Source organism: Mustela erminea, chromosome 6 (assembly GCF_009829155.1).
Source record: "Mustela erminea isolate mMusErm1 chromosome 6, mMusErm1.Pri, whole genome shotgun sequence".
NCBI lineage: Eukaryota > Metazoa > Chordata > Mammalia > Carnivora > Mustelidae > Mustela > Mustela erminea.
The window spans coordinates 38,740,836-38,761,398 of record NC_045619.1 but is presented as its reverse complement, the minus strand read 5'-3'; the positions used below and the strand labels follow the sequence as shown (position 1 = coordinate 38,761,398).

General features: G+C 34.4%; 1 protein-coding gene across 7 annotated transcripts in view; it reads right to left on the bottom strand.

The window, feature by feature from the left end:
* Window positions 1–20,563, bottom strand: part of PPP1R12A (protein phosphatase 1 regulatory subunit 12A) — a 148,278-nt gene that overhangs the window by 62,163 nt on the left and 65,552 nt on the right. For all 7 annotated transcript variants that reach the window (XM_032346911.1, XM_032346916.1, XM_032346915.1 and 4 more), the window contains exons 3-5: window positions 19,596–19,714; window positions 9,474–9,633; window positions 5,267–5,411 (exon numbers count right to left, since the gene is read on the bottom strand). In XM_032346911.1, coding sequence (XP_032202802.1) covers window positions 5,267–5,411; window positions 9,474–9,633; window positions 19,596–19,714 — 424 coding nt within the window. The remainder of the gene's footprint in view (window positions 1–5,266; window positions 5,412–9,473; window positions 9,634–19,595; window positions 19,715–20,563) is intronic.

Genomic DNA, 20,563 nt, shown 5'->3' with positions numbered 1-20,563 from the left:
CAGAAAAAAACTCTACTTTTTTCTAACTAGAAAATGTTATCAATCTTAAAGGCAATTCAAATTTCTTTCACAAAAGGAGTCTCACAGCTACAAAAAAGCCAGATGAGTAGATAATAATGCCTTCTAAAATTATATAAGCTCTTCCATTAAAAAACAAATCTAAAACCCTCAATTCTACACCATCATTAGGATGCTGTCATCTACTTAGATAGGAGTTACATTTTCCAGTGCTATAAAATGAAATATAAGCTACCCAATATCTGAGCTGGTTTTTCCACTGTCTATAAAATAAAAAATATGATCTATGAGATGTATCTTAAAAGTACATGGAATGCTAATTTATCAAGATAGGCAAATGTATGTATTTAAAATTTATGTATTCAGAAACACTGATGTATCCGCATTTTCTTGTTGGAAAATCTTCCCAGCAGGAATTTAAGAACCGACCTATCCTTTCCCACTCAGTCCAGGAGAAAATGTTTTAGCTTTAATAAACCTTTTCCCACATTTCAGCCTTGAGTATTAAACACTAAGAATTAAATTCCTTAAGAATATGTAGCTCTGAAACAAAGTAACTGGCTCAAATTTTGAAGGTGCCCTTTAGATTATAAATACATGGTAATCCATTTTGCTATATCAGTCTTTGTATAATTATTTCTATAATGTTACAGATACTATGTTATGCAAATTGTTTTCAAGATCTTGTTAAGCAAAAATAATAAACTGGCTTTAAGTATTATTTTAAGCATTTATCAACCCTTCTCATGAATGAAATACTGCACCTTAAAAATTTTTTAAATTGTAATTAAATTTTAGCAGCAGTTAAATGTAAATGGGGTTATTTTAGTAACCAAGGAATCTTCCTTTACAAGAGTAAGAAATGGATCACCTTACTAACCTTTCTTTTCACTTTCTCCCTTGAAAAATGAGTCTACTTAGCAAACAGCAGCTGATAGAGAATAAAAACTAGAGTAAAATGCAGGCTATAAAGAGAGTAAAGTTTCGAATTTCAGAAAAGCACACCCCTCAACTTAACCATGCTCATTAAACAATATATAGGACAGTCATGAAGGCAGCCAATTACAAAGTCTTATAAACATCACCTGGTTCTTAATTACTGTAAGGCTACTATGCTTCATTAATGGGATGCTAACACAGTAGGGCATATAACCAGAATCACTCGATGTAACCAAGAAATAACCAAAGAGAGTACAATGCTAAGAAATAAGAAAATAAGAACTTTTACCAATAAAGAAAACAATCTTTTAAAAAAATTACTGCTTAAAAAATCAGTTTACAATACATCTGTTAATTACCAGAATCACACTAGAGCTACTGTTTAAGTCTAACTTCATAGACTCTTCATTCTTTCCTAACTTATTCTAACCGAATTGCTTTTACAGGTGTGATCTCTCTTCAGTTTCAAGAACAACCAGTGAAGTAGTCAGGACAAGCATTATGGTTCCCGCTGCACACAAGAGGAAACCTAGGCTGAATGTATGGCATTTGCTTAAGGTCATGCAGGCAATGAAGGGAAAGTGAGAATAGAAGCTAGGTCTCTACTGCTCCACTGTCTTTAGAGAAAATAAGAATAAGCTCAGATAAAGGCAGGGGGGAAAAACTCATGTGCCTATTAAGGAGAAGCAGTTTTGGTTTTTTGTTTTTTAAAGATTTTATTTATTTGACAGAGAGAGAGTGAGAGACAGCAAGAGATGTAACACAAGCAGGGGGAATGGGAGAGGGAGAAGCAGGCTTCCCACCAAGCAGAGAGCCTGAAGCCTGGTGGGGTTCAATCCTGAGATCCTGGAATCATGACCTAAGCTGTAGGCAGACGCTTAACGACAGAGCCACTCAGGTGCCCCAGGAGTTTTTTTTTTATTTACTTAAATCTTTGTAATAATAGTTACCAAACTAAAAAGTTATCTACCGATAACTGTTGTATTAAAAGAAAATTCCTATTAGAAAAACATCTTAGTATTTAAAAAGGAACAATATTTGGTTATATTATAGTAAGACAATTATTTTAATAAATTAAGCAAACAAAATAAAAATCTTGGGATTTAAAGTCTGTATCACATAATTTATAATGAGTTAAAATGACAGCAAATGTCTTACAATGTTAAAGAAATAAGACCAAAACCTCTTATTTTAAGAACACTTCTCTCACTTTTATGTAGACTTTCAAATTTTCTACATGATTTGTTGCATTTTCTATATTATACATTTACCAAAATTATACTTTCTATTAATAAAGAATTCATCTAAATTCCGTAAGTTCTGTAAGTACTTTTTGATACCACTTTAAAAATAACTTTATTAAAAATTTAAATCTATAAGTACTGAAGGTATCAAATGACAAGAAAAATTCATTTAAACAGGCTTATACAATAAAAACTAATTTTGATCGAATAGTATGACATATTTTTGTAAAATGCAGCCAATAGTAACAGAGATTAACTCGCACAGGCAAAATTATAAAATTAAAATTTTAAAAATACAATGTCTTGTAAAAATATCTTCCATTACTCTAGAATACAGTCTCCCTCCCAACAACAAAAATGCTTGCATTTTGGTATACTTATGGCATAAAGGCCTTTAAAATGCTATATACATCATTTGCCTCTTGCCATTAAACTATGTCTTTAAAATCCTGGTATTTTAAAAGAAAAATCCAATTCTGATAAAAATTTTAAAATCATATTTCTACAAAATTTGAGTTAGTATCTGGAAAAATAAAACACGAGAAATCAAAAACTATAAAAAAGCTACAGAGGAACTTAGCAGAATAAATTATTGTTTTTTAAAAAGAGATTTATTTATTTCAGAAAGAGCAAGGGAGAGCACATGTGCACAAGTGGGAGGAAGGGCAGAGGGAGAGACTCTCAAGCAGACTCCCAGCTAAGCACAGAGCCCAATGCAGGGCTCAATCTCACAACCAATGAGATCATGACCTGAGACAGGACCAAGAGCTGGATACTTAACCAACTGAGCCCCCCAGACCCTCCAGAATAAATTATTCTTAATTAATTACACTTAATTATTAGGGCTTTAAGAAAATCACTTGCTTCTCTGATCATGTTCTCAAATCTGTGTAACTCAGATAACAATTCTGTAGGGCTGTTAAAAGGACAGCATTAGATAATATATGTGAAAACAAGTTGAAAACTATAAAATTCTAAGGAACTATGAGGCATAATTCTTCTAAGATCATATAAAGATACTGAAATGATGAAATGAGGGGATAAGATATTAAAATTTAGGATGACACAAGAAAATGCTACTATAGTAAGACAGAAACAAAAGGAGATAAAGCAAAACTATTTATATGCAGTCTTTGTCCTAGAGCATAATTATGATGAACTGTATGGCAAAGGAATTAGACAATTACAGAACAGGTATAAGATAAAGTAATTTTTTCACACATACTATATATTGTCCATGAATCACTACCAAAACATAACATGTTTAAACTGGAAAATGATACAATCTTTTTGGAAAAGCATTTTCATTAATAAGCTGCTCTCTCTGGTCCTTATCTGGAGGCCACTATCAAAGAATGAACCAATTATCAGTACTGTCCATGTCAATGAGCAAGTGGCCATCAGGGGACGCTGTTTGGGAGAGAGAGGCGCATGCAAACAGATTAGAACGTAAGAGGTATTTACTAATTTCTTCAGAAAAATCCCAGCACCTGAGGGAATTTCTATACCAAGGAGAGGAAGTATGAATTGTCAAACTAAAATTACCTGGCTTTTTAACTTAAAATCTAACAGTATCAACATTTGTCTTCTAATGCTGATTACAAAACAGAATACTGTTATAATAACAACAATAGAGAAAGCAAATTACTAAAAGTCGTGACTACAAAATCAAAGACTTTTATACTTATATAAAAGCAAACCTATACTTATACTCTCAAACATTTGGATCAATCTCAAGCATTTTTTAAATCTTGATTTTCCTGAAGATTTTCATTACTTTTTAGACTGACTTTAACTTGCCTGCACACTTTTTACTTAAAACACATTCATAAACACATACGTGAAATGCTCCAGAAAGAGCAAAGGAGCTCACAGGGCTTCTTTATTGCTTCATGTCAGCAACTAGGACATCAATCTGCACAACCTCCAAACACCCACAGGAAAATCTTGGGCATATGGTATATCGTATCTGTTCTCTTCCCTTTGCAGATCTCCAATTGGAAACTGCAGTTAATTAGAGCATAATCAGCACCAGTACTTATATTAACGGACACAGTAGGATCAGATGGTGCCACTTGAATAAAGAGGAGATCATTTTAGGAATCTCTGCTAAGTAATATACTACATTATCTTATAAAACAGAATACATAAGGGATATTCTATAGAAGTTAAGGGTAATCAAGCTTAGGGGAAATGTGTTTTAAGCTCTGCAACTGTTGGTAGATAGTAAGAATCATGAACACAGAATAGGAGGAACTAACAGGAATACTGGTGACACTGGTAACTGAATGATGGTGCTTAGAAGGGAGTCAAGGAAAAAATATCTCATCTAATAAGGAATCTGATAACCTGAATCTGTTCATGATTTTGTATAAATAAATAAATAAATAAATAAATAAATAAATAAAATAAAATATCTATCTATCTATCTATCTATCTATCTGACATTCACTCCTTCTTTCCCTCTACCTAGTTGGGTGATATTAGATGTTAAGTAAATCTTTTACCTCATAAATGGTTTTCTCATCTGCAAAACTAGGACTAGACGTTGCTTCTCAATTTTTTAATTTGGGCTAAAACTTAGTGGTTTTTACTAGTTTCACATGCTGTAAGACCCCATTATCCATGTCACTTAAAAAGCTACTATAAACAAGCTATTAAGACTATCAGCTAAAGAGAAACAGAAATACACTTCTGCATGTGTTCCAACTCAGAATGATGGGAGAAAACATTCACAGAGTAATGCAAAATTTTCTTTTATTTATGAGTTCCCAAGTACCCAAATCTATTACGTATGATTACTCAAAGAGTAATACTTCTTTCTCTGAGGAACAAGGCCTAAACCACCTCACAGACTGAGAAAAACTTAAATAATTGATAATAAAAATCAATAAGTGATTGATAAATGTTCTTTTGTACAGTTCATAAAACTTAATACAGTTACAGAATTTATATTACAACATTTTTCAGACTCTAAAACATTTATTTCTATAAGTTAAATATTTAGAATACCTATTGGATATTTCTAAAAATTTAAATATTTAAAATACATTTAAAAGGCCTACCACTTTGTTGACCATCTCCATATCACACAGATTATCCACTAAAATTCGACATGCTTCTTCTTTACCCCAGTGAGCAGCAGCATGAAGAGGTGTCCAGCCATCATAATCTTTAATATTAACATCATAGCCTGCCTGTATTAAAAGTCTAAAGAAATTACAGTGAATTAGATAATCATTAAGAAATCTAAAAATGAGCAAACTTATATCATTAGCTTTATACCATGCAAGTTAACAAAAATTTGTCATGTATTTCTTTCCCTGTTTGTATCTTCTCCCTTTCCTTCAATAAATTAACTAGGACAAAAGAAAATAATTCTCAGAAAACAGTGGCAATGAGGATCTTGAATTACTGTCATAATAATGCACTCAGCTTTAATTAATTCCTAATGACTAACAGGTCTTATGGTTTGGTGCAATACTAACTTATTCTTGTTAATATGAATTATAGTTGAAATTTTCATAGGAAAGTCAGTAATTTTTCAATGTGAACTTAAAAGCTCCTGGATCAATTTGTATGTTAAACTGATTTATTGAGGGAATGTCTTCATGTATCCATTTAATGTAACATCTCAAGCTAAATGTGTTCTAAAAATAAACTGGGATCAAACAAATTTATTTTGTAGTTTTTCTGTTGCCTTGCAGTTGAGGAACTAGTTTGTGAAAGTTTTCACAAAGCTTAATGATTTATCATGGGTAATTTTCATAGGAAAATGACAATCTGTTAAGAACAAAACAAAGCAAAACAAATATTCAAGGGGTTGAATCTACTTTTCTGCAGCAGTAGAAAGCAGATATACCAATTATCAACAAAGCTAGAAAAGAGGAATACATTTTAATACAGTGCAAAGAACTGTATAAATTATGTTAGTATGCCTTCCTAACTTTATGTTGACATTAACCTTTATTTAGAAAATTAAGCTCAGAGAGCAAAGAATTGGTCTATAAATTGCACATAGCACACAGCCTCACACACACAGGCGAGTAGTAAATACTTTACAACTCATGAAATCTGGTTGACTTTTACCTTACTTTCCAAGAAGTTGAGCTTGAGAAGGGCTTCTTTTTACCTACAGGAGGTGGCAGTGATAGCTAATACATAACCCCTCATTTATTTATATTTCACGAACTGATCCCCTATTTCCTAAGAAAATCTAAAGCAGCCATTTCCAATTCTGGATCCAAAACAAAGCCATTTTAAGGCTTATTTAAAAAAAAAAAAAAATCCCCCACCTCCACTATAGTCCTATGGAAATGAATAGTATATTGGGAGATGCACCTTGCCAATTTATATTTTTAGTAAATCCCGTTACCTGCCTGAAGACCAACATTTAAGAGTCTCCAATCTAAAGAACAGGCTAACAGATATAAGTCTAGAACTTAAAGTTCAAAAAAATAGGTCCACTAACATGTATTATCAGAAACTTTATTAACAGAATAATACTGGAAGATATAAAAATATATCCCCCATTAGAGAATATGAACTGGGGCGCCTGGGTGGCTCAGTGTAAGGTTAAGCCGCTGCCTTCAGCTCAGGTCATGATCTCGGGGTCCTGGGATCGAGTCCCGCATCAGGCTCTCTGCTCAGCAGGGAGATTATCTCTTGCCTCTCTCTCTCTGCCTGCCTCTCTGCCTACTCGTGATCTCTGTCTGTCAAAAAAATAAATAAAATCTTTAAAAAAAAAGAAAATATGAACTGGAATCATACTAAATATTCTCAGTGACAAAAATTTTAAGTACTTGGGATTCTATCCGGAGAGGCAAGACAAGAAAGGTGTGTGTGTGTGTGTGTGTGTATGTATATATATATATATATATATATATATATATATATATTTATTTCCCCCCCCCATAATCATAAGGCTCTCTTTATATGCCAGGCCACACAATACTCAAAAAAATAAGACAGTGCTTATTATATTCAAAAAGCTTCAAATGGAAGACAAAAGTCAAGTAAAACAATCAACGCTGAAAGACAGTTTCTGTAATGCAATGGCAGTACAAAGTTGAAAAGCATCAAATTCAATAGAAAGGGGCTGTGTATTTGTGGAGAAAGGGACAGGGGTAATAAGTGGGGAGAAAGTTACATATGAAACTGGTATCTTCTGTTTATTTTTCATTTCATACATATTTTTATTTAAGTAACATACTTACAAAGTTCAGAAATAAAAAAAGAATAAATGGCTAGGGAAGTCAAACTCCCACTTCTGACCTTTAGCCGAACAGTTTCCCCTCCCTCAGATAACCATACTACTAGTTTTGATTGGATCCTTAGAGAGATTTTATGTATATACCAGCAAAAAAAATTAAAAGAATTTTTTTTCTTAAAGACTTTATCTTTAAGTAATCTATACACCCAACATGGACCTAAAAACCACAACCCAGGGCAAGAGTTGCATGCTCCACCAACTGAGCCAGTCAGATGCCCCTAAAATTTTCAAATATAAACACAAATGATGAATATTTCTGTTCTTTTCTTTTTACAGTTAATATATCTTAGTGTTCTTTCTATTTCTATATATAGTGTTTTAATCGCTACCAGAGTATTCAGTGAAAGAGTGTATTAAAAATTATTCAACCTTCTCTTACTCCTATTACAAATAATGCTGTTGTTATTAGCACATACCTTCTTTCCTCTGAGATTATCTTAAAAAAAATTCCTAGAGGCAGAACTAATTGCTAAGCCAAAGAATAACTGTTACTTTGATAGAATCTGTTCAATTGTCATATAAGTGCCTTTTCCCCAACCTCACCAACACAGTGTACCAAACATTTTAATATTTGCCAATATGACAGATGAAAAATGGTAATTCACTGTAGCTTTATCTGCACTTATTATGAATAAGGTTGAGCATGTTATTTCATAGGCTTAAGAGCCTTGAACTGAGTCAAAGGATCAAAAGGAATTTGCCTCCAAGTTGAAGAGATGGTGAATGAAGGTATCTAGACAGAAACAAAGCAGGCATTAAGACATCACGACAGAACTTCAAGTAGATATATATTGTTGGAATAATGCATGCCTGAGGAGCAATGGTAGCAGCTTAGCTTAAGAGGATGACTTACGGTCTTAAGTACTAATTTGAGGAGTTTAAAATATATCCCAATCCCCACTGAAAATCTTAATAAAGAATTTTAAGAGCTTAAATAACCTAATTAAAGACCACTTGGAAGCTGTCTGGAAAACTATTTTATAGTGCAACTAGTACTCAAAATATATTGCCTTTACCATATGCAACTCTCTAATATTTCAATTTTTTTCTTTAAAAAATGCTGTCATCAAGTCACTAAGTTCATTTGTGACCTGCTAATGGGGTCTACAAGTTTGCTAAGTTTGGGATTAGAGAAAAACACACAGGATAACAAAAGGTAATCAAAAGTTAACTTCACTATTCTAGAAGGCTTCAGTTACTGAAGTCAGCCAAGATTGAAAAAAGGAGAAAACTTGGGACTAGGTGACCCACTTAAACCTCACTGTTTTTACTGAGAAGAGGGAATAAGGAGAAGAGCTTTATATTAGAAGCTCCGGTGGAACCTAACAATATAAAGGGTGGAGAAGATTCTCCTGCGTGCTAGTCTTATTTCCTTTCACATACCTTTATCAAAAGTTATGCACCGAATTATTTTTTTCATATGTCTGCCTACAGCTTTGCACTGCATAAGTTAAAGAAAAAAAATTATTGTGATGTAACAGAGCTTTGTTTCAAGGAAACTTGCTGATCAATATATAGACCTAAAAAGTCTCAGTTGCTTATAACCTGGTATTATGCTAAAAGCACTGAGTCCCAAAATTATGTAGTAAAAAGAAAACTGCATTTTAGATAAATTACATGTAAATAAAGATCCACTAAGAATCAAGTTCTTTGAATATGATGATTATGTTTATATGGAATACTGTTTTTAATCTCAGTAACCAGAGTTGGTCAATCTGGGAACCTCAAAATGACTTTGTAGTAATTTACCACCCCAGAAGGTAACATTTAATGACTGTCTGACACTTTACCTTAGTGGAAAACTACAACCTAAGAATAGAACAGAATAATCAAAATTCAAGAGCAAAAAAAAGGGTTTGAGATATAAAGCAATAACATTCAATATAGTTTTCTCTTTTACCTATAAATAGACATCAAATCACTTTTATAAACCATTTCAAAACAATGAAATAAAGAAAGTAAACCAAATTAGAAAAATGACTGTGAAAAATAATACTTACTTTAAAACTTCTGTATAGCCTTTAGCGGCTGCAACATGGAGTGCTGTCCCTCCAGATTTTGCATGTCGGACATCATTTATGTGACCACTATTTAGCCACTGTCTTGCATCTCTAAGCATTATCCGTTCTTCTTCTTTTCGAGCTGCTTCTATATCAACCCCTGATAAAATGAAAAATTTTTTTTCTTTATAGAAAATGTTTTTTCTATGTTGGGAAATAAAATTATTCAAAACAAGTCAAGTTTAAATAAAAACTAAAAACGAAATTGTATTTTTGAAAAATGGGCTGCTAACAACAAACTGGTTCAATAAGGAAATGTGGGAATACTATAGCTATTTTATTAGCCTTCTCTGCTCATTATTTAGTTTTTGCCCCACAATATTATTTTGGCTTTCTTTTTACCTTTTCTGATAAATCCTTTGTTCTTAAAAAATTTGTTTATTTCCTTAGGTATATCATCCTTTAGTTTAAAGGATGTTTAGTTTAGTTTAAAGACAAAGCAAAATATAATTAAGTCTTAAATTTCTAACTGCTTTGACCAATTCTCTGAACTCTAGCCTACTAGGTAGAAATGTTTATTGAAGAGTTCGACTCAGAAAATTTAGCAATTTTCATACAGATGCTCTACCAAACTCTTTACTTTTCCAATATAGTACATTCTTTACTATTAGTATCAGCATTATAATTTTAATAAATTATATAGATGTTCATTCATTTAAAAGCATTTATTAAGCACTGAGGTTGAGATGGTAAGAGTACAAAGAATTTAAAAAGGAACACTACATTTAACTTCTTACCTTCAAAGAGCTCAAAATCTTGAGAAAAAAATTAAAGTAGAAAAGATAACCTTGAAATTCCCAAATGATCTCATGTGGTCTCATGGCTTAAACTGCTGGTTATTTAATGAACAGCATAAACCAGAGTGCAATTATATAGTCTGTCTTACTCCAGGAACCCATGAACTAATTAAATGTAAAGATAATGCTTTTTTATCCTGTATCCTCACTCTCTAGATGAGTACCTAATACACAGTAAAAGGTATCAGTAAATATATACTAACTACATGATGAATAAGTAAAAACAATTACACACACACACATATACACACACACCCCTTCTCAACTAAGATTTCACCTATAATTCATATCCACGTATCCCAACTGGTCATGATTTTTTTCTTTCATTCACCCATTTAGCCATTAACCCACCCATTCAATATATACTGAGTGCCTACAAGATGTCAGGTACTTCTTATAAAGGTGTAATGGGTGTAGAAGTGAACTTATTGATGGCAGAAAATAATACATATGTGAAGAAAAATAAAGCAAGGTAAAGGGACACAGAGTAATGATAATATAAAAACTTGTTTTACATGGTTTGGTAAAGCCAAGTCTCTACGTAAGGTGACATTAAAGCAAAAAAAAAAAAAGAAAAAGAGAGAGAGAGAGAGAGAGAGACAGTCATATTCTAATCTGGGAGACATTCCAGGCATAGGGAAGTCCTAGCAGGCTCTGAGGTAAAAGCCTGCTTGGAATGTTCTGTTTAGAAGACCAGGGTATCTATAAAGTAGTAAGAACAATGAACAGAGTGACACAATCTGACTTAATTTAAGAGGAACACTTAAGCTGAAAAGTTAAGAGAAGAAACTGAGGTATCAAATTGGAGTCTACTATAATAATTTAGACAAGAGATGATAGTAGCTTAAACTAGGTACTACCCAAAGTAGGAGTACTAAGTAGTACCTAAGCAGTACTTAGTACCTAAGTAGTACCTAAGGTGGTAAAGAGATTAGATTCTGGGCACCTGGGTGGCTCAGTGGGTTAAAGCCTCTGCCTTCGGCTCAGGTCACGATCCCAGGGTCTTGCGATGGAGCCCCACATCAGGCTCTCTGTTCAGCAGCGGGGAGCCTGCTTCCCTCCCTTCCTCTATCTGCCTGCCTCTCTGCCTACTTGTGATCTCTGTCAAATAAACAAATAAAATCTTTAAAAAAAAAAAAAAAGAGATTAGATTCTGAATTCTTCAAGGTACACCCACAGAATCTGTTGTTAGTTTGGATGTAAGAGAAAAAGATGTCATATATGAATCAAAGGTTTTCAGCCAGAGCAATTGGAAAAATTAAATCTTCAGTAAGAGAAATGTGAAGTTTGAGATGCCCTGACAGACATCTACCTAACTGGATATCAGGTAGTCAGCTGGATATCTGAGCTTGGAGAACAGAAGAGAGTCAAGACTAGGTAAGTAATATAATAAAATCATATGTCACAGGCATCTGAAACTTAATGCTAAAATCTTAATTCAATTTTCCTAGCCAGTCAGCTTGCTGCCTGTCTTGTATTTATTAGAGTAGGTACTACTACTTACCCAGGAACCTGGAAGGCATCTTTAATCCTTCCGTTTACCTTATTCCCAGCCCTCATCCAATTAGTTCACAGACTTCGAACTGCCATCTCCTAGACTGTTGTCTTGATGGTATCATAGTTCATCACCATTTTAGTTCATGTCCTTTATCCCACACTTTAACTTCTACTACTGACCCTTAACTCACGCAATTTCAGTACCTTCTGATTCATTTCCCACACCACTGCCAGCCCAGTTTTTCCATATCAAAATATAATCATTCATTTTTCTACATAAATTTGTCAATGGCTCCTTACCTCCTGTAAGACAAAACTCAAGCTCTTTTGTGTAGTAGACATAGCCTTTCTTATGATTTGGTCTCAGTACACTTTTAACCTCTACTTTTTCTTTTTTAGCATTACCCAGTGTTCTTACAATCTAGATCTCCACCAAGGTCCCCAAGTACATCATGCTTGTGTGCTGTAGTGCAAGCTATTATTTTCTACATGGACTGTATCCTTCCCTTGCCTAAGCAAATCACCAATTATTCAAGGCACAACTAAACCATTCAACTAAAGCTCAATGAAAATGAAAACATTTAAAAAATCCCCAGATTAAGGGCACCTGGGTGGCTCAGTGGGTTAAGCCTCTGCCTTCGACTCAGGTTGTGATCTCAGGGTCCTGAGACTGAGTCCCATATTGGGCTCTGCTCAGTGGGAAGCCTGCTTCCCTCTCTCTCTGCCTGCCTCTCTGCCTACTTGTGATCTCTCTCTCTCTCTCTGTCAAATAAATAAATAAATAAAATCTTTAAAAAAAAATCCCCACATTACATTAAGTACAGGAAAAGTCATCTTCAAAGTAGGGACTGTTATATCACATCACATTTAAAAAGGAACTTGCAATAAGACTTCCCATAAAAGAGGGCGCCTGGGTGGTGCTGTTGGTTGAGGTCCAACTCTTGGTTTCAGCTGAGGTCTTGATCTCAGGGTCATGGGATTGAGTCCCAAGTGGGGTTCACATTTGGCTCAGAGTCCACTTGCAATTCTCTCTCCTTCTTCCCATCCCACTCATGCTCTCTCTCTCAGGTGAATAAATGAATTAAAAAAAAGATTCCCAAAAGACTTTGTAAAACCCCATTATAAATGTTATATACATTTAATGAACAAAACCTATTATGAACATTATTTAAAAAGTAACACCATTTCAAAATGATCAATTTTATGTACCAAAAATTTCCTACCAAAAGATATCATCTCATATCAAGATACTTTTAATGTTATAAAGTTATAATACATTAAATATAACCTTTTTACTAAATGATTTTTCTCAGACTGATTTTCTTACACTTTATACTTTTACTTAGTCTTTTAAAATACAGACTACCTCTTTATTATCATTATGCCTTTTGTCTTTATCATCTTGAATATTCTTACTTTTATTATCTTTTACTATTCTAAATTTCCTCTGGACTGAAATTAAAAAATACATAGTTCTCACTTCTAGATTTGTCTAATTTCATTCTATCTTTATCTAATTATAAAGCAATTATCCTCTTTTGCCTTCAAATCATGCTCATATAAATTATATGTAAAAAACAAACAGCTCATATTTAAAATTAAAGTATGTGTGAAGGGAAATTTCTTATGCTTAAGAAAATCCAGTTAGAGAGAAAAACTCTACTCTCATATTTAAAAAAAAAATTAAAATACTACCGATTAGTTATAGATCATGCTTTAGGTCATTAAAATCTAAGGGAGAAAAAACCCTTATAGTACTACATTATGACAATGCCTTTATCCTTTTAGTTCCACTGTTTTAACTAGCTAGCGACCTTGAGAAAACCATAACATCTTTGAATATTAGTATAATGGATTAAGAACACTGAAACTGAACCTAGACTGCTGGGTTTGAATCCCTCATCTGCCACTTACTAGCTGTATTATTTTGGGCAAGACACTTAATCTCTGCTAATACTCAGTTTATTTGTAAAATATTTATTTGCAAAAAAAAAAAAAAAAACAACGTACTGAAAGCACCTATCCCCTAAGGTTGTTGTGAGGATTAAATTAATTGAGATATGTGAAATGCTTAGATCAGGAGTAAGCCCCAAGGTATTAACTATTACTATCAGCTCTAAATGCCTATGATTCTGCTTCTCCTTTCTTGTTTTATGGTCTAACAGACAGAAAATTCTATAATGCATTTATCTGGTCCTTAGCCCACGTACTATAATTTTAAGATTTTTAAATAATGAAAACAATAGATATCAAAATTAAATTGGGTGTAATAAAGGGATTAGATTATTTAACAATCGCTACTACTATTGAAAAACAGTAAATATAAGATTGAAATGTAACCAAATCTCTTGGTTAGAAAAAATAAGAATAAACTGGAGTTTGGTCACAGATAAGACATACAAAGATTGACTTGTGTCCCAAGCTAAATAAAAGCAACTGCATTAAAATACAATTCAGAAATACTTGAAGCTACTGCTCAGTTATTACTACTATGTTTTGTTTTTAAGTGAACCCTACACCCAATGTGGGGCCTGAACTTAAAACCGTGAGATCAAAAGTTGCATGTTCTGGGACGCCTGGGTGGCTCAGTTGGTTAAGCGGCTGCCTTCGGCTCAGGTCATGATCCCGGCGTCCTGGGATCGAGTCCCACATCGGGTTCCTTGCTTGGCGGGGAGCCTGCTTCTCCCTCTGCCTCTGCCTGCCACTTTGTCTGCCTGTGCTTGCTCTCGCTTCTCTCTCTATGACAAATAAATAAAATAAAATCTTTAAAAAAAAAAAAAAAAGTTGCATGTTCTATCAACTGAGCCAGTGGGGTGCCACAAATCATTACTAGTATCAAAGGCAATTTATTTCAGCATAAATAGTTATAGACAAAATATATTAAATAAAAAACTAGAGCTGAAAGAATAGAAGAATTTTAAAATATTAAATAAAAACGTTCATATCAGGATAAGTAATTTTAGAAATCTTATCAGTACAAGAGGTATATTTAAGGTACTCTTTTTATAATTATTAAAATCTATTAAAACAGCCCTATAATTTGTTTCTCTGGAACAAAGTTATGCTCTGTAAGTTCATGTATTCCTATTACATGAATAAAATGAACACCATGAAGTATTCTGTAGGATATAGTCTTAATAAAATAAAATAAAAATGGTACCGTGATGAAGTGTACCGTGATGAAGGACTCAAGAGATCTGTCACACTATTTGGGACTGAACTACAGTACTATATCCTACCTGTATGATCCTGGGTAAATCACTGATTCTCAATTTGCCATCTGTAAAATGAGGGTAACAGTAGTAGTAATCTCTTAGCATTACTGTGAGGATAAAATGAAATGAGGACTTAAAGCCCACTGGCTCAATGCCTGGCATACAATATCAGCATTTAGTAAGAGTTAGCTATTGTCATTGGTATTAGTTTTTCACTTTTCAGTTCCAGGGTCATCTCATCTATTTCCCAGAACTCCCCCTCATCTATTATTCTTCTAGATGTGCATTTTCCATTGTGACATCTCCTAAGTTCAACGACACACCAAATATTATTATGTGAATGTCCTTTAGCTGCTGTAAACTCAATATATCCCCAAACTCATGTACTCCCTAAATCTGTTCCTACTTCATCCCACATCTTCCCATACAAATTTAGCCATCATTAATTCTTTTTAAGATTTTATTTATTTGAGAGATAGACAGCATGACTGGGAAGGGGGCAAGGGAGAGGGAGAGGGACAAGCAGGCTCCCCGCTGAATATGGAGCCCGATAGGGGGTGCCCGGCTGGATGCGGGGCCCCATCCCAGGACCTTGAGATCATGACCTGAGCCAAAGTTGGATGCTTAACTAATGGAGCCACCCAGGCACTCCAGCCATCATTAATTCTTAAACTGGAAGCTTCAGGAGGCAAACAGCCTCAATTCTTCCTTCACCTCCACAATCAATTATTCATCAAAGTGTTTAATTTTACCTTAATATTTCCTCAAGACAGCCCTGCTCATTTCTATCTTAAATGTAATTGTTTTGTCCTTATCTTTCAGCTGGACTAATTTAAGAGCCTTCCTTCAAGGAAGATATGCCACTGTGTATTCCCCATTCTAAATCACCCTCCAAAATGCCATGAGCTATATTACTAAAAACTGAGGGGCGCCTGGGTGGCTCAGTGGGTTAAAGCCTCTGCCTTCGGCTCAGGTCAGAATCCCAGTGTCCTGGGATCGAGCCCCACGTCGGGCTGTCTGCTCTGCAGAAAGCCTGCTTCCTCCTCTCTCTCTCTCTGGCTGCCTCTCTACCTACTTGTGATCTCTGTCTGTCAAATAAATAAATAAAATCTTAAAAAAAAAAAAAAACTGAATTCAATCAAGTTCATTTCCTGCTTGGAGATCTTTACTGTATCTAATGCCTACAAAATGGGTGTCCTTCACCATCTGGCTCCAGCCTCATTTTTTCACCTTCCTATTAATTCCATACTGACTTTGCATTTTGATTCCAGTTCTAAGGACTTCTCCACATGTGCTGTGTCTCCAATTCCTTTTCTTTGCACAAGCTGATACTCCTGCCTGACACACCTTTTTTGTCCACCACCTCCTTTCTCTGCTAAGCAAACTCATTCTCAAATGTCATCGTTCTTAAACTTTTACTATTGGAAGCAGTCACAGCCTTTTCGGTTCTCCCACAGCATTCTATCCCTATCTATATTTTAGCACATAGCACACTGCATTGTGAAGCTCTATTTATATATATCTGTTACCTCTGTTATACTGTGAAATCCTTAAGAATAAAGATTGTCTTCTTTCTTCCTTTCTGTCTTTTCAATACCCAGCACTCAGAGCATTTGCTGGGATACTAACTAATACCAAACCAATCATACAGTTAAGATCAGTCTTGCAAAAAGCTTCCTTTACATACAAGGAAACCAAAGGCAAGAATTTTTAGTACATTTCCATGCCCTTCATAGCATATAATAATTGCTAATATTAGACTATAGGAAGATTTAACTAGTGTTTAACAGGAAATGGTTAGGTATCTATCTAGGCATTCATCAGAGCAAAATATAGGCAGATAAAGCAGTCTTCTTTCTAAGTTATGATGCTTTGTATCTATTCTTCCAGCCTCCTCGGGTCTTGAATATCCCATTATTTCAAAATGCCTGGGGCGCCTGGGTGGCTCAGTGGGTTAAGCCACTGCCTTCGGCTCAGGTCATGATCTCAGGGTCCTGGGATCGAGCCCCGCATCGGGCTCTCTGCTCAGCAGGGAGCCTGCTTCCCTCTCTCTCTCTCTCTCTGCCTGCCTCTCCATCTACTTGTGATTTCTCTCTGTCAAATAAATAAATAAAATCTTAAAAAAACCCAAAAAAACAAAATGCCTGTTCAGAACATTCCTGTTAAAAGCTCTTCTGTGTACTTATCCAAGCTCCAGTTTTTAACTACTTTTCTAACGTATGCCGTTTCTCCTGGGCTTCAGGGACCTTCAACTATCTGTTAACAATGTCTCAACTCAATTTAGGCACTTAAATATCTTCTCAGCTCCAGTGTCTTAAGATTATCATTATTATTTTATTTTTTTTATATCTTTTTTTGAGAGTGAGAGAAAGAGAGGGAGCATGCACATATTGGGGAGGGGATGGGGAAGAGGAGAGAGAGAATCTTAAGCAGGCTCCAAGCTTAGCATGGAACCCCAAAATGGGGCTCAATCTCACAACCCTGAGATCATGACCTGAGCCAAAATCCAGGGTCAGACACAACCAAATGAGCCACCCAGGCACTCCTTAGATTTTTTTTTCAGCACTTAGTCATTAAGAATTTTCCTAACCCCAGAATAAAAATCTCTTTTCAAGGGACTAACTTAGCTTCTACTCTTTTGTTTCTATTTCATGATCAACCATACTTCAGTAAGTGCCTACCTTCTAAAACAAGATCTCATACCTTTCCTTTATCTTTTAACACCTTAGTCAAACAGTTCTCTTTTGATAATACTCATTTAATTACTGTCTAAACATAATGAAATATAGTGGAAATCACATAGACTAATTTTATTTATACATATTAATTTTATTATACATATTGATTTTTATTCATTTTTAATTGTGGGAAAATACACATAACATAAAATTTACAATCTTAACATTTTAAAGTATGCAGTTCAGTAGTGCTAAGTACATTTACATTATTGTGCAACTCATCTCTAGAACTCTTTTCATCTTGCAAACTGAAATGCTGCACCCATTAAACAAACCCCAATTCCCACCTCCTGACAACCATCATTCCACTTGTTTTCTCTATTAATCTGATTCTTGAAGTATTTCATGTAAATGAAATCATACAGTATTTGTCTTTTTGTGACTGTCTTATTTTATTTACCATAATGTCCCCAAGGTTCAGCCATGCTACAGTATGTGTCAGAATTTCCATTTTAATGCTGAATAATATATTGTCCACTGTATGTAAATACCACATATGTTTATTCACTCATCCACTGACGATACTTGGTTTACCTCAATCTTTTGCTTATGTGAATAAAGCTCTTATAAACATGGGTATACAAATTTTTTTTTGAAATCCTTTTGAGTATGTGCCCCCAAAAAAGAACTGCTAGATTTTATTATATAAAGATATTATACATATACATATAATACAAACATATTATGTATTATGCATGTCTCAAGATACAATTCATATACATTTACAGCATACAGTTCAGTGGTTTTTAATTTATTTGCAGAGTTGTGAAACTAATATTACCATAATCAGTTTAGAACACTCATTGCTCCTAAACAAAACTCTACCCATAAACAATCACTGATATCTCTCAAATTTGTATCTCTAGCCTATACCTTTCTTGGCTCACAGATTCAACTGCTTAAATATCTAATCAGCAAAACAAACGACGTATCTTAAAATAAATCCCTGAACTTTCCCCACAAAGCCTACTTTCCCCAAAATATTCATAGCTCATTTATATCTTCTTTCCTGCATACTCTACACTTAATCACTCAATAATCCTCTTGACCAAACCTTCAAAATACATCTAAAATCCAACCTTTTCTCATCAGCTTGTCCACTACCAACCTACTTCTGCCCTTACTTTCCTACAATCCACTCTCAACACAACAGCCACAGCCTTTTAAGTTAGATCGTGTTACTCTACCTCAATTACTCCACTGGCTCCCTACTTCTCTCTGCCTAAAACCCAAAGTTGTTCCAACAAGGCCTTGATTTGGTATGGTTCACTGTTACCTCTGTGACATCATCTTCCCCCAGCCTCTTCTTTGTTCCACATACTTTAGTAATACTAGTCTACTTGCTGCTTTTCCCAATAAACCCTGCAAGCTCCTATCTTTGCACTTGTAGCTCCCTGTCTGGTATGTTCTTTCCCCAGATGAATAATTAATCCTCTCGCCTCATTCAGATCTTAGCTTAAATACCCACTACCGCTCTATTTAAATTTGCAACGTGTTTCATTCATCCTGTCCACTTCCCTATCCTCTTTGCCTATTTTCTCTCCAAAGCTTTTATTACCACATAATTTTATGTCTGATCCTACAATTTATGATACTTCTTTCAATTTTAAAAATACTAAAAAGATGCAGAATTGAGAATCATGTATTTTTTTCAAACAGACATATACACACATACTATTATGGAAGGTGTTATTTTCCACTCAAATTATGATTTCCCGTTTAGTACCAATGATTATTTTATTGAAAAAGTCAAGTATCATATTCTTTCTAAAACAGTTTTAAACATTTCTTCCATTTAGGTTGCTTTTACATTACCTTGCCGATTAACTTCATTTTGAAGTAGCTCTTCCATTGCTTCCTCCTCAGCAATATCTAATGGTGTGTCTCCTTCACTGTTGACAGCTCCTACATGTGCTCCCTGACCAATTAAAAATCTGTAAAAGGGAAAGGAAGACAGTTAAGCAATGGCAGTATCATTAAGACTAAAAGCATACTAAAAACACTAATGTTTTTAGCAACACTAAAAACCAAGGATAGATGCATTAAGTTTTTAAAAAGTAGGGCATGTTTTCTTATATGTCCTAATTTTTCTATAATGTACAAACACTGCCTTACTAATACAAAAATGTTATGTAATGATAATTAGAAAGTCTTCCATACGATCATTTCAGATCGCCTCCACCAATATTTTTCATTATCTTCGTATTGACTGGTTTTCTAACTGATCTCCATGCTCCCAGTCTGTCATCTGCAATAGTTTTTTTTTTTTTTAAGGATTTATTTATTTGAGAGAGAGAGAGAGAAGGATAGAATGTGCACCCGAGCAGTGGGGCTACAGAGGGAGAGAGAGAATCCTCAAGCAAACATGCCGCTGAGCTTGGAGCCCAATGTGGGGCTCAATCCCAGGACCCCAAAATCATGACCTGAGCCAAAGTCAAAGTCAGACGCTCAAACAAATGAGCCACCAGGTGCCCCATATGCAACTGTTCTTAACCGGGGTTTGATGGACTAAAGTCAGAAGGCCATTCAACTGATGCAGATATCTTAAAATACTGTTTATGATCATCACTACTTTGAAATTAAAGTAACTGTTTGATCAACTATTAGGTTTCCTTATTTAATGTGTTACTAAAGAAGCACGTATATAACTATACCATAAATGTGTTTTCCTAATATTTTGAAAAATGAAACCCAACAGAACTGTTTTTTTTTTTTTTAAACACTTTGTATTTTATTTTCTACATTCAAAATAACAATCCTGAGAAATTATCCAAAGGTTTCAC